The following is a 14,242-nucleotide window of genomic DNA, read 5'->3' as shown; positions in this document are numbered from 1 at the left end:
CCCAGCTGACCTGTCGTGCGACGGGACCCGGTAGGGGTCCCGGCATTGGCAAGTGTTTACACACTTGCTGCAGCGGGGGCCATGTTCAATTCGGCAGCATGGCCTTCGCGGGAGCGTTCATCGGCAGTGACATTGTATGTACACACTAGACGATGTTGCCGACATGTCGTCCGGCCGGATCGGACCACATATCGTCTATTGTGTACCGGCCATAACTCTCTCTGCGTGTTTTACATCTGCCCCACCAATGTGCAAAGTTGCTACTTTTGATTCTAATAATATTTTAGGGTACAATTCAATTAGTATCACTTGTGTATGTTGTGGATATTTTTATGATGAATTTGATACAAATGGAAGGTTTTTGAGTGGGAGGGGGGTTCCAATTTCTTATTACACAAGTCTAAGGTGTTTTAGTAACATACAGTATTGATGTTTTTGTGGAACGTATCTTGAAAGACACGAGTTACACAGCGCACTTGTCTAATCTCAGAATAACACTAGTCTTGATTCATTTCCTAATCCCTTTAATTGCTTTAAGCCTAAAGATTTTGATTGTAGCTGGGAGTCCCATAACTGCCTGTATGTTCTGCATGTGGACCGTGGGAAACTAATTTGGTAGAAGGGAAATGAGAACAGAAATCTGAGTTGCTGAACACTGTTTGGGAACACGTAACCAACTTGTGAATTCTTCCTTCTAAATCGGGTTCTAATTTGGTGTCTCGGCTTTCAGCCTATTCTGGAATCTGGCGCTGTGGAACTGCTCTGCAGCCTGACCCTAAGTGAGAATCCGTCCCTGCGGGTGAATGGTATCTGGGCCCTGATGGTAAGCATTCCTCTGCAGACGTCACCCTTTGGCCCAGATTTATCAGCGAGTGATGTTCTAGTTCTCACCCGTTACTAATCTTAAATGGCGCTCCAACCAATCAGCTCCTAACTGTCATTTTTCAAACACATGACATTTAAGAGCTGATTGGTTGGAGCACCATTTAAGATTAGTAACGGGTGATAACAAGAATAGAATTCGTTGATAAATTTGGGCCTCTGACCATTCAGGGCACTTTCATAACCACTTTCCTGTTCCGCAGAACATGGCGTTTCAAGCCGACCAGAAAATAAAATCTGACATTTTAAGAGGTTTGAACACCGAGCAGTTGTTCCGCCTGCTTTCCGATTCGGACGTCAATGTTTTGATGAAAACTTTGGGACTTCTCAGAAACCTCTTGTCAACACGCCCAGTAAGTCTTCCACTAGTAGCATGACATTAGGCCATTACAACGTGGCCGTACAAAATGGCCAATGCTATGCAGTATTACAGAAGGCTCCTCATAGACATATCCTGTTTTCGACATATGGCGCGAGACATCAAATGCGACTTAAACGCTCTGCCGCGGGTATAGATGCCCGTACTTTGCTCTTTCATGATTTTTACGCCTTATTTGCATAATAGCTGCGCACACATTCCATCACAGTATCCTAGTTACTTAGTATAAGTGTTTATGTCACAAAGGAATTGGTGTACGTCGCAGATTAAGCATAACTATGCAAGGCCTGGCGCAGACCATTCATACCGGACGTCCGTCTGTTGTCTTTTTACCCGGATTAGTGACTGAGTCACTTTAGTAATGCAATTCAGACCCATTCATACTGAAAAAGTATCCGCGGGATCCATGGTGAGGCAAATTCTGCGACACGCCAAATAGGGCGCAATGTAAGGATAGGTGTATGTGTCCTGATACTACGTGGCATGCCTAGCGAGCCTGTTCTACACGGCTGTCAATTCCTGTGCAGAAGACTGATTTGAATCTTAAACGTCAAGGCAATTCTTATCAATATTACAGGACTTATTAAATGCCACAATTGTTAACTCACAATTACCTCAAGTCATCATTTCTATATGTCCGTGTTTCTCAAGCTCTGTTTTCATGGAGCCCTAACAGAGCGTGCTTGTAAGTTTTCCTCAGGAATAATTTGTACCACGTGTAAATCTATTGTGTTAGTCAATTAACACACCTGTGCCCCAGCTAGATGATCTGGAAAACATGCACTGTAACATGTGAATTAACATAATCTCAGAATCTGAATCTGACTGCATTAAGATATGTGACCCTCATGGCCAAAGGGTTATTATTCTAGTGAATACTGTCCTTTACCCATGCACGGTGTACATCCTATTTATTATAAAATTGATTCTTTGTTTCAGGAGATAATTATTATTCACTTGCGCTTAGATTGATGTAACCCTTGCCTCCCTGCTACAGGCTGTAGTGATGACATTATTCCTCTGTCCTTTGTCTCCTATCTGCACTTCAAGCATATAGACCAGATAATGAGCACACATGGGAAGCAGATCATGCAAGCCGTGACCTTCATCCTTGAAGGGGAGCATAATATAGAGGTCAAAGAACAAGTAAGTTATCAGTGGTTCCCTGCCTGGTGTGCCTACACTGCACTAGTGTGACCTTTATATAAGCATGACACTAATTACACTCCAAGGAATGATTGACAGTATTCAATATCACTAGTCTAGAGGTTCCCAAACTCCGCCATTGCAGTACAGATTTTAAGGCTAATCATGCTGGAGTCCAAAAGGTTAAATAAAATTGACTGAGGTGCTAATTAGGGCCCTGATTCAGAGCCGGACGCTCTGACCAGAGCGCTCGCTCTGAATCAGGGCCCACCTCCATAATTATGGAGCGTCCTCCTGGACGCTCGTATAGCTGTGGGTCACCACCCACAGCATATACGAGCGTGCAGGTTGATGGTCGCGATGGTCTTGACCATCGCGACCATCGCCACTACGAGCCGAAGCCTGCGGTAGGGTCTCGCTGCCGCAAGCCCTGGGGTGATTTTGGCTCTATCAGAGCCAAAATCACTCCCACTGACATCACTAGTGATGTCAGTGGGGCCGGCTTCTGACGGTAGGCGTTCCCTTGGGAACGCTCCCGTCTGGGAGGCACGCCCCCGGCACGCCCACCAAAGGGGGCGTGCTGTCAATCAACATCGACAGCACACCCCCTTTGATCAGACACAACGAGCGAAGGAAAGTCCTTCGCTCGTCGCGTCTCGCGCATGCGCACGACGGAGCTCCCTCCGTCGTGCGCATGCGCAGTGCACACCATCGACCCACTTGCGAGCGGACAGCCGCTCGCGAGTGGGTCTGAATCAGGCCCTAAGTCACCAGTGCTCAAACATGGATATCCTTAAAATGTGGACTGTAATGGTGGAGTTTGGGAACCTCAGATCTAGGGGATCAATTCAGGACTGACGCGAAATCTCTTACTCTGGCGCGATGTACAGAGCGTGCGCAGTGCACGCAAAAAACATTTTGGAGCCTTAATTCTTGCATTTTAATATGCATCTCTATGGGACTGTAAACTGTAGGCAATTTAAGGGTGATGCAGGGCACCATTGCCGCAAATGGTGGGTCCGAGAAGAAATGTGATTTTTCTCTGCGTTATCTGCTTTCATACATACTAAGGTTCAATGTAAGTGTCAGCGCTGGTTATAGAGCATTTGGCACTTGCCACCTCTTCTTACATCTCCCCCATATGTAGAGTACATTGACCTAGAATGGAACATATTGTACAAGTAATGGTTCCTCATGCTTATAGAGTTATGAACTTTTCATGAGTGTTTGACAAACATCCACGTTTTGGTACATAATCTCCGCAGTTTATGCAGGCAAGAGCGTTCTAGAAGTTCAGACCTTGGGTTGGCCATTGTGACTTGCGCTAGACTCGTGGCGTAATTAGAAAGTATTTAGTACCTTTCGTTCACACTGTAATGTTTTGTGGTACTATATTGCTTCTCCTGGCGGATGTGTACACACGGAGCACTGTTCTAGGTGTGTGATGGGACAGTTGGATGAAACAGGGGTTCATTGGCTTCTGTCCTATATTAAAGTCTCCCGAGAGATTTATTTCGTGTTCAGACGCTACAGTTGCCTAGTGGTATTGTTGCCTTGTTACTACAGTGCAGTTTGCAGGCAGCTATAGAATTTCATAGACACATTCTGATTAGTAGCAGTGAATTGACCTGGACTTCCTCTGTTACTATTTAATATAGCTTGATGATTATTATTATTATTATATTCTGCTTGTTACTTTTTGTGCTATTCTGTGACGAAGGCACGTTCGCTGTAATGGTCCCCAGCAAATCTACTTAATTAGTCCCTTCCTTTGTTGATGTCTGTCATAATGTAGCAAGTATTCTGTGAATGACATTGATAACCCTTCCAGTAGTGAGCAATAAAACTGACAGCAGTGTATCCACAGGGGAAGCAGTCAATAAACCAGCGGTCGAAATGCCGACCGCCGGCTTCCCGACTCCCAAATCTCGGCAGGGGACTAATGGGGGTGGGGGGGAGGAGGGTTAGGTTAGGGGCTCCGGGGGGGGGGGACTTAGGGCTAGGACCCCCCCCCCCCCCTGGGAGACTCAGGTTTAGGCTTCGGCATTGGGGGGGTTAGGTTTAGGCACTTGGGGGGAGGGGGGTGTTAGGGTTAGGCACTAGGGGGGGGGGGAGGTTAAGGGGGGAAAGAGTCAGCGATTGCAAAAAGAACTTACCTTGTCGGGATCTTCATCTTCTAACTTCCGGCATCGGTATTAGGTCCGCTGAGCTCATATCCGGCGGTATTTGATACTGATTCCATGCACATAGCCCCAGGCGATAGTCAGAACTCGAGGAAATGAATGGACTCTGCAGCCGGCCTGTCTTTAGCTAGTTTTTTGCTGAAAACTGCTGATAACAGAATGCACTAGCTTATTATCTGCACGCAATTTGTTCTGGATCTGCAGAACAGAAGTAATCTAGTGCTTGTAATGGGGCTGCCGTGGCTCACTAGTTCTGGGTGTCCAATCCGATTACTCCCATGTTCCAGATACCAGACGCTTTGCAAGACTGAGGGCATGTCCGTGCTACTGACACTGTGATTTCCACAGATATTCAGTTATTTTATTTAAGATGGATTTAACTGGAGGGGGGTGCTGCAACCCTTAGGTTAAAATCCGACACTGGATATCCGGTATTCAGACTAACCCGGGAATGCAGACACATGGTTTGGAAAGGCTGGAATCGGTATGAAATACCGCCGGCCGGCAGTTCGATTCCCGGCAGCGTCTGGCCAACAACAGAAGAGTTAACGGCAGCGGAAGCCTGACAGTGCTGGAATTCCCGATCGTGCATAGGTAAGTACTATCTACTAACCTAACCCTCCTTAGGGGTGCCTAACCCTAACCTCCCCCCCAAGTGCCTAATCCTAATCCCCCCCCTTCCCCGCTGCCTAAACCTAAGTCCCCCGGGTGGGTGCCTAATCCTAACCCTCCCTCCCCCTAGCCTAATCCTCCCGGGGGGGTGCCTAACCCTCCCCCCCCGCCGCTGTCCGCTCGCAGCGCCTGGCATCCCTTCGATTGGGATTCCAGGCGCCTGTCTCCCGGCATCGGGGAAATGTCAGGCGTCTACATCTAGACGCCTGACATTTCATCCCTCGCCAGGATATGACAGTCGGGAAGCCGGCTGCCGGTATTAAGGCAGCCGGCTTCCCGATTGTATACCGGAAAGGCTATAGGAAGTGTTTGTAATAGGCATTTGCGTAATAGAAATATTGGATGGACGTTGAAATAAATGGGAGCCAGACTACACGACCTGCATAAATGGTCTTTGAATGATGATATTGATTTATTTCGGAAAACCGACAGGCTGAGTATTGGCAAAAGAAGGTGTCATTCATTTATGGGAATGAGGGAAGGACAAAGGGCAGGAATATGACCTGTATTTCTTATATTCCAGACACTGTGCATTCTCGCCAACATAGCAGACGGGACCACGGCTAAAGATCTTATTATGACAAATGATGACATTTTGCAGAAAATTAAGTATTATGTGGTAAGTGGCAGACTTATGCCCTAACACCATATGGGCAGTCACTGGTTAAAAGGGTTTCTTGCAACATGATTTAAATCCTCATCATGTTTATCAGCCAGACAATGTAGCTATTTCTAAGTTAGCACCCACTTCATCTGATCATTATTGCAGCTAACTGTTTCTCTTACGTCCTCTATGGGGGACACTACTAACCTTGGGCTACAGAGGGTGCAATGCAGGATTTAGCTCTCAGACTGCTACAACTCGTTGATATTGTATCTCCTTTCTGTATATAGCCCCCCTCATTGCAATAGCTCCTTAGGTTATTCTGAGTGCCTTAGTGTTCTTCTTAGCTCTTTGTGATTTGAGCCATTGGTCAGACTCTGTCTTTCTGTTGTCGATATTCTTCCAGTCCCTTAGTAGGGTCACAGATTAGGCTGCCACAGTCTTGTCAGGTATCGCTTGGGGGCTCCGAGTTGTGTTCTGACAGGGTCAAATCTGGTTTGTTAATATTCAGGACCCCTGATCAGACTTTCCAGGTTGGTGACCTTGGACATGGTGGTATAGAGCCCAAGCTGGGCGGGTTCCCCTGTGCACACTAAGATGTTACAGTGCATGGTTAGGGACCACCCTAAGGTCAGTAGTGTCTCCCAAAGAGGAGCTAGGAGAAAATAGTATTTTGTACTTACTGTTACATCCTTTCCTCTAAATCCAAGTAGGGGACATTGTGGCCCCACCCTTAATGGCTCGGTAAATGTTACGGTGGTCCGATGCTTTTATTTTAGTCCTATCCTGAAGGCTCTGTTAGAAATGCATTAACTATTGCATGGCGGCTATAGATAGGGGAGGAATTACATTACATATGATTTGTAGCAATATGAGTGACACATCCTGCAAATCCGATACCCCAAGGTTAGTAGTGTCCCCAAAGGATTTAATGTAAGTGTAGAAATCCTATTTCTTCTGATGTTGCAAGATCAGTCTCTGTAATTAGTGACCGTTTTATCTAGGATCCAGATAAAACCTAGGACCTCATTCAGAGTCTCTCGCTAGGGCATGCTCGCTGGGAGCGATAATCGCACATCTGCACATGCGTATAATTCGCAGTGCACGTGCGCAAATCATTCATCGCGATCTGATTTTGCTAGCTCGCAAGCCACTTTCAAGTCATTTCACGGCTAATTGTCTGCTCGGACTGGTTCTGCATCCCCGTGCATGAACCCCTAGAGGGCGCACTATTAAAATGCAGCCTCTGGGACTTAGCGCTGAGGGAAAGCCATAGATTCCAGCATATCACGTGGAATCTGTGAGTTACCCGAGGGTTTACTGCGCTGGGAGAATGCAGAATTATTGAAGTTAACAGACGATAAAACCGGGAGTTTTTCCCCTATGCGGTAAACCCCGGCCCTAATTAGATATGCCCCTAGGTCCATGCCCGCAATCACCTTGCCACTGTCTAGTTCACGCCCCTAAACTCCCTATTTCACGGTAATACTGATCCGCCCAAGTTGAATATGATACAAAGTAGGGCGGGCATACTCAAAAATGCGTAAAGCCGCTTCTGCGCATGCGCTGTGTGCAAAGCCTCGCTGTTTGCGTCCAAGAAGAGAGACCGGTGCAACTCTGAATAACCCCCCATGTGAGATGGTGACAACATCTATAAATCTGCGACACCTTTAGTCTGGTATCATTGTAAAGAAGGGTTTTCCAGGAATACATGCAGCATGTCAGCAATGACCATGTCGGCAGCACTATGCCGACACCACCATGTCAGGTGCTTATGTAGCATTTTAACCTTGTTGACATTGTGGTGCCAGCGTAGTTCTGTCACTATTGACATGATTGCATCCCGCTTTGCAAGTACACTAAACTGATAGCGTCCCTACTCATTGTACGCACAGCTTACACTACACCAGCTTGGGAATGGTTTAGACGAGGGCCATTCCCTTTCCCCCTAATGAAGAAATCAAGTCTCTGTTACGCTGAATTTATGTCTCTGAACAAGTAACGGTCCCGATGTTGTGATCTCTGTTTCCCCATAACAGGGTCATTCCAACCTGAAGCTCCAGCTGGCCGCCATGTTCTGCATCGCAAACCTCACCTGGAATGAGGAGGAAGGTAAGCCAGACCTCTGCCCAATGTCTTATACCCGCCTTTATAGGGAGATACAAGTGTCGCATATCAAATTAATCCGCACAGTCTGCTGGCGCGTCCTATTCGCATCGCATTGCGACTTAGAAGCATTTTCGGCCAAAAAATTATATGCCCGGTGCGAACAGTCCCTGGCGCGGGCTTATTATCGCGATTGCAGCAAAGATGTGTAAGGACACCTCTGTAAGTCCATGTGCATGTTTCAGAGAAGATATAGAATACATCATTTTATTTTTTCATATTACATGGGAGCGTAATAACCCACAACTTCTCTCTTTTTCTATTATTTAAACACTTGTCATGACTGAGAATGAAACATTTTGGAGTAGATCAGTGGTTTTCAAACCTGTTCCTCATGGAACCCTAACAGTGCATGTTTTCCAGATCATGTAGCTGGGGCAGAGTTGTGTTAATTGACTGCAGGTGGCACAAATTATTCTTGGGGATACCTTGAAAAACACACTGTTAAGGCCCCTATACACGGTGCGATATAGCAGCCGGCTCCAACGGATTGGAACGATATCGCTGCTATTTTGCGCCGTGTGTGCGGCATGATATCGGCCAGTGCACGCTCCCGTGGGGTCATACATCGCACCTCCGGATCTTACTGCTTGTTCAATTGATCTGTCGGATGCGATGTGCGATACCATGCAGCGCTATGCGGCTGGGGGAGGGGCGTGCCGGCACATCGGGCGGTCGGCCACCCAATCCCTCCATGTGTGGGGATCGCCCGATATGTCGGCTGTCGGATCGCAATTCGCATAGCACCGTGTTTGGGGGCCTTTTAGTCTTGCATGAGGACAGAGGGCCCGATTCAGATTTGGGAATAGAGTAACACACGTTCAGCCCTTCTCGTGACCTGGTTTCTCTACCCGCCTTATTTCAACCCGGCCTTTTCCCACTGCACAGTAACCCGGGTTGCAGCGCATGCACGTGCAATAGCCCAGGTTATTGGAGCTAGTGTAAAAGGGGTATTTGTTCCATTGGTAGGTAATACGTCTTGCTTTATAATTCCAAGTTTATTCGGAACTTATTTGCCAAGTCTAGCAGCTCCCAGACCATACTGTACTGTAAGGTCTTATCCTCCGACCTTTTGTATAATCTGTATTTGTTACTTATTTAGCGAATTATATAGCACCAGCATTATCCTATTGCACTTCGTTATATGAGTAGAGTTACCATACTATCCCTCTATACCGGGAAACTCCTAGATTACACAGGTTCCGTGGCTGATTAAAATCAGGGGAAATGCATACTTGAAGTCAGCCGCAGAGCCTGTGTAATTCATGCGTGTCCTGTGATATGTATGATCAGTATATATGGATGGACACCCTATCACTGATGCACCACTTTGGTGAGGATTCTTTGGACCGCACCGTAACATTATCCAGACGCAGGTACAGCAGCAGCTGGAGGGAAGGGTAGGCCTTTCCATTATTAAGACACGTGTTATATTATATTATAATGCCTATTGTTCTGTGACATTGTAGACTCTTCAGTGCATGGATAACCGATGAGCATGGGCCGCTATACCGTTTTGATGCATATACTGATGTAGCTTTGTCATGGCGTGCTAGAAGTATAAACTTATGTGCTGGCTTTTGTTTAAATGGAAGTAGCTATTAACACAAGTGGTGCCAAGTTTTAGTTATTGAGAAGTGAATCTGTGAGTCTAATGCAGAAATGGCGCTTGCCTGGTCTTGCAGCCCCGTAGCCCTGGTCTTGCAGCCCCGGAGCCCTGGTCTTGCAGCCCCGGAGCCCTGGTCTTGCAGCCCCGGAGCCCTGGTCTTGCAGCCCCGGAGCCCTGGTCTTGCAGCCCCGGAGCCCTGGTCTTGCAGCCCCGGAGCCCTGGTCTTGCAGCCCCGGAGCCCTGGTCTTGCAGCCCTATAAGCTTATTGCTGTAGGCCTGCAGTTGGTCATAGTTGGATACCATCTATTGCATCATATCAGGGCTGCTTTGTACAATAAAAAATGTCGTGATTTATTTGAATTATTATTGACGCTAAAAAAAAATAATAATTTTATGGTATCGCTGCTGCCACATCTCAGTATTAAAGGTTCTCAGTTGTGTCTCGATTCCAAAGGTTCACAAGAACGTCAGGATAAGCTACGGGAAATCGGGATCGTCGACATCCTCCACAAGCTGAGTCAGTCCACGGATCCGAACCTTTGTGACAAGTGAGTGTGGATCTGAATATAGGAGAAGTGGTTGTATGCTTGTTAGAGAGTGGAGACGTTGCACATACTGTATAGTGTTGCCTCCCCCCGCGGTGCACGTGAGGCTTACACTCTTAGAGTAATTGCAGTTACGCCTTTATCACCCCTGGTGCAGGAGTCTCAATGAATTTAAGAAGAAGCCTGTCGCTCCCTGAGAGGTCCCAGAGGTGGTTTGTTGATTTGCAAATGAGTTTCATCATGCAGATCAAAGAACCAGCTGTCCTCCACATCTGAGCGTCTGTTGAGAAGGGCCTATGGCAACTCTAAACGAGTTGTAGTCTTCAGTGGCAGAGATGTTAAAAAGAAATCCGTGGTTAATGGCAAGTCGCATGCCAACTCACCAGGAGTTTGCCTAATAGCACCAGGGAGACCCGCATGCCTAAGTGGAGAAAAATTTGGTGACCAGATGAGACCAAGATTTAGATTTTCGCACTTTGCGCACCCTACAAACATACACCTACATAAAACACATGACGCTTTTATCTTGACGGATTTTGCTCTGACATTTTCAAAACTTTTATTAATTCAATAATTGTTGTTAATCACTTTGCTGTCTGTGCTCTATATTTACAACCATTTTACAACTCTTCAAAACGCCCTATTCAGCTGCAAAACTCCGTCCTGTCAAACTTCGGCGGTCCCTTCGCTCGCAACTCGACCCAAAGATACTTTTGTCATATTACTTGCACTTTTTTTTTATACATTTTGGTAGGGAAACAACTGTGTGTTATAAAGATCGGTCCAGTGGTAATCCCAAAGTAGCATACATGGCGCGTTTCATTGTGAAATAACCCACAACTTCGCCTGATATATAGAATGCGTCAGATACGTCTCTTGGGAGCTACCACTGGAGCGATCTTTACAACATCTACACTTGGTTATCACAACTTTTATATTTATAAACCCCTTACAAGTAATGGGTAACTTGTCTGAATAAAATGACTGTCCTCCTGTACTGCTGTCAGGGATGGTATGTAGTCGGGAAGCCGGCGGACGTAATCCCGACGGCCGGCTTCCCGACTGCTTTATCCCGGCGAGGGTTAAATGACAGGCGTCTAAATCATTTTACTGACGCCGGGAGACCGGCGCCCGGCATCCCGATCAAAGTGATGCCGGGTGCTGCTGCAGACAGCCGCGTGGGGGGGGGGGGGACTTAGGGTTAGGCACCCCCCCGGGAGGTTAGGGTTAGAGGGGGGAGGTTAGGTTAGTAAATACTTACCTGGGGACATTCGGGATTTTCACCCATGTCGGGCAGCCGCTGTTGGGATTTGAACTTGCTTCCGGCGGTAATTCATACCGATTCAGTCAGGGATAGTAGGAAGAGAAGCTAAAGGTTGTAGTCAGATCTAGAACAATGTTATGTGAAAAGTAATCTTTGTGTCTTCCTCTCCCTCTAGGGCAAAAACAGCTCTTCAGCAATACTTTGCATGATCCTGGGAGATAAACCCCCATGCCCCTGGCTGTCACGTACATCACCTTTCTTCCACTGCACCCACAGATGAGAAACAAATAAGTGCACACAGTCACCTTGGACATTTTCGTGCTCCATGCAGCCTCACAATGGACTAATTCATATATAATCCACCTCCTCCTCTCCCAACTTCCAATGGGTCATCGCTATCCATTTTCTTTTTTCCACATGTGGGATATTTTTGAGCTACTTTGGATTTAATGCGGTTTTGCAAGCTCCTCTGTGTGTAGCTTAATACCTCAACCTCTCTCACCCCGCCCACTCCCCCCTTCTACTCACAGACCTCTTGAGACTTCACAAACAAGAATGTGGAACGATTCTCTCCCCCCCCCATTTTTTTTTCTCTTCTCCCCACGGCAGTTTTCCGTGGCAAAAACTTTGTTGTACAAAAAGTTGTAAGTTCTATACAGTTTGTAAAATGTTATTTAATAATAAAACAAAATTCTATAAATATATATAAATATATATACTGTACATGCACAAAAGTGCAGGACAATAAGTGCCCCTAAAGTTTATGTTAAATTTTTGAGAGTACAAATATTTGTAAGTAAAATATATGCATTTCTGAAGTGAGTCTTTGTATATATTTTTGGTTTTCTACAGATAAATGGGTTACTGCCTGTTCAATGAAAGCTAAAATCATTAAAGGAAAATGCTTTAATGTCTTTTTTTTTATTTTTTAATGTGTTTTTTTATGTAATGTCCTTGCAGCATGAGAGTACTTTTTGGTATGTAAGAGAACCCAAACATCCTAGTCTGTCTGCCCAAAGCCTTCTGCAAATCCTTGGGGGCAGGGGACGGTGATAACACTATTGGCTGCATGTTAGCACAGCATTTGGTGAGTGAGAGAGATCAGCCAATAGGGGAGAGAGCACATTAAGCAAGGAGAATTTTTTTTTATTTCAAATATATTTAACAGTGGGTCATAGAGGTCTAAATGTTGTACTGTAGATTGGGAAGAACCCAAGTATTTAGGCTGTCGAATAACGTTGTTCACTGAAAGGCGGCTAGTCTAGGGCTGGGCCCTGGTGAAAGGTCCAAACCCTGGGCATCTTGGCACCTGAACTCCAGTCTAATAGACACTGACAGCTGCCCCTACTCTCCTGTGTGCCCAAGTGAAGGAAAGTACCCTATCTGGGGTGGAATTGGATTGCATTGGGGTCTTTGTACAGTGTGTCTGCAGTTTACCCTCTTGTCTCTGCCCTTATTTCTGCATGGGAGTCCTGGGCAAGGTGGTCCCCACATTCGAGGCAGTACATGCTTCCAGGGCTAAGGGGCTTGTTATGATAGCTGTTCAATAATTATGTGCAGTTCTCAGTCCTCTGCTTCCAGGTCATCATCTGTCACAGGGACATTCCATTCACATCCAGCCAGAAAACTCCCCAGCAGTGACATACAGCTACCATCAGGGAGCCACAGACTAAAGACCATGCTGCCTTGGGAGCCACAGAATAAATATCATGCTACCTTGGGAGCCACAGAATAAAGATAAGGCTCCCTTGGGAGCCACAGAATAAAGATCATGCTGCCTTGGGAGCCACAGAATAAATATCATGCTGCCTTGGGAGCCACAGAATAAAGATCATGCTGCCTTGGGAGCCACAGAATAAAGATCATGCTGCCTTGGGAGCCACAGAATAAAGATCATGCTGCCTTGGGAGCCACAGAATAAAGATCAGGCTGCCTTGGGAGCCACAGAATAAAGATCAGGCTGCCTTGGGAGCCACAGAATAAAGATCAGGCTGCCTTGGGAGCCACAGAATAAAGATCATGTTGCCTTGGGGAGCCACAGAATAAAGACCATGTTGCCTTGGGGAGCCACAGAATAAAGACCATGCTGCCTTGGGGAGCCACAGAATAAAGACCATGCTGCCTTGGGGAGCCACAGAATAAATATCATGCTGCCTTGGGAGCCACAGAATAAAGGTCATGCTGCCTTGGGAGCCACAGAATAAAGGTCATGCTGCCTTGGGAGCCACAGAATAAAGACCCATGCTGCCTTGGGAGCCACTGAATAAAGATCATGTTGCCTTGGGGAGCCACAGAATAAAGATCACGCTGCCTTGGGGAGCCACAGAATAAAGACCATGCTGCCTTGGGAGCCACAGAATAAAGACCATGCTGCCTTGGGAGCCACAGAATAAAGATCACGTTGCCTTGGGAGCCACAGAATAAAGATCACGCTGCCTTGGGAGCCACAGAATAAAGACCACGCTGCCTTGGGAGCCACAGAATAAAGACCACGCTGCCTTGGGAGCCACAGAATAAAGATCACGTTGCCTTGGGAGCCACAGAATAAAGATCACGCTGCCTTGGGAGCCACAGAATAAAGATCACGCTGCCTTGGGAGCCACAGAATAAAGATCACGCTGCCTTGGGAGCCACAGAATAAAGATCACGCTGTCTTGGGAACCATAGAATAAAGATCACGCTGCCTTGGGAGCCACAGAATAAAGATCATGCAGCCTTGGGAGCCACAGAATAAAGACCATGCTGCCTTGGGAGCCACAGAATAAAGACCATGCTGCCTTGGGAGCCACAGA

The 14,242-nt window shown here is 46.6% G+C and overlaps 1 protein-coding gene across 2 annotated transcripts in view; it reads left to right on the top strand.

Moving 5' to 3' along the window:
• Positions 1–12,341, top strand: part of ARMC8 (armadillo repeat containing 8) — an 87,665-nt gene extending 75,324 nt beyond the window's left edge. For both annotated transcript variants that reach the window (XM_088461107.1, XM_088461108.1), the window contains 7 exons: positions 731–823; positions 1,086–1,235; positions 2,312–2,407; positions 5,786–5,881; positions 7,906–7,978; positions 10,096–10,189; positions 11,626–12,341. In XM_088461107.1, coding sequence (XP_088317233.1) covers positions 731–823; positions 1,086–1,235; positions 2,312–2,407; positions 5,786–5,881; positions 7,906–7,978; positions 10,096–10,189; positions 11,626–11,659 — 636 coding nt within the window. In that variant the 3' untranslated portion in view covers positions 11,660–12,341. The remainder of the gene's footprint in view (positions 1–730; positions 824–1,085; positions 1,236–2,311; positions 2,408–5,785; positions 5,882–7,905; positions 7,979–10,095; positions 10,190–11,625) is intronic.
• Positions 12,342–14,242: the final 1,901 nt, after the last annotated feature.

Source organism: Taudactylus pleione, unplaced genomic scaffold (genome assembly GCF_031769625.1).
Source record: "Taudactylus pleione unplaced genomic scaffold, aTauple2 ptg001017l, whole genome shotgun sequence".
In the NCBI taxonomy this organism is placed as follows: domain Eukaryota; kingdom Metazoa; phylum Chordata; class Amphibia; order Anura; family Myobatrachidae; genus Taudactylus; species Taudactylus pleione.
This window is presented reverse-complemented; position numbering and strand designations above follow the sequence as displayed.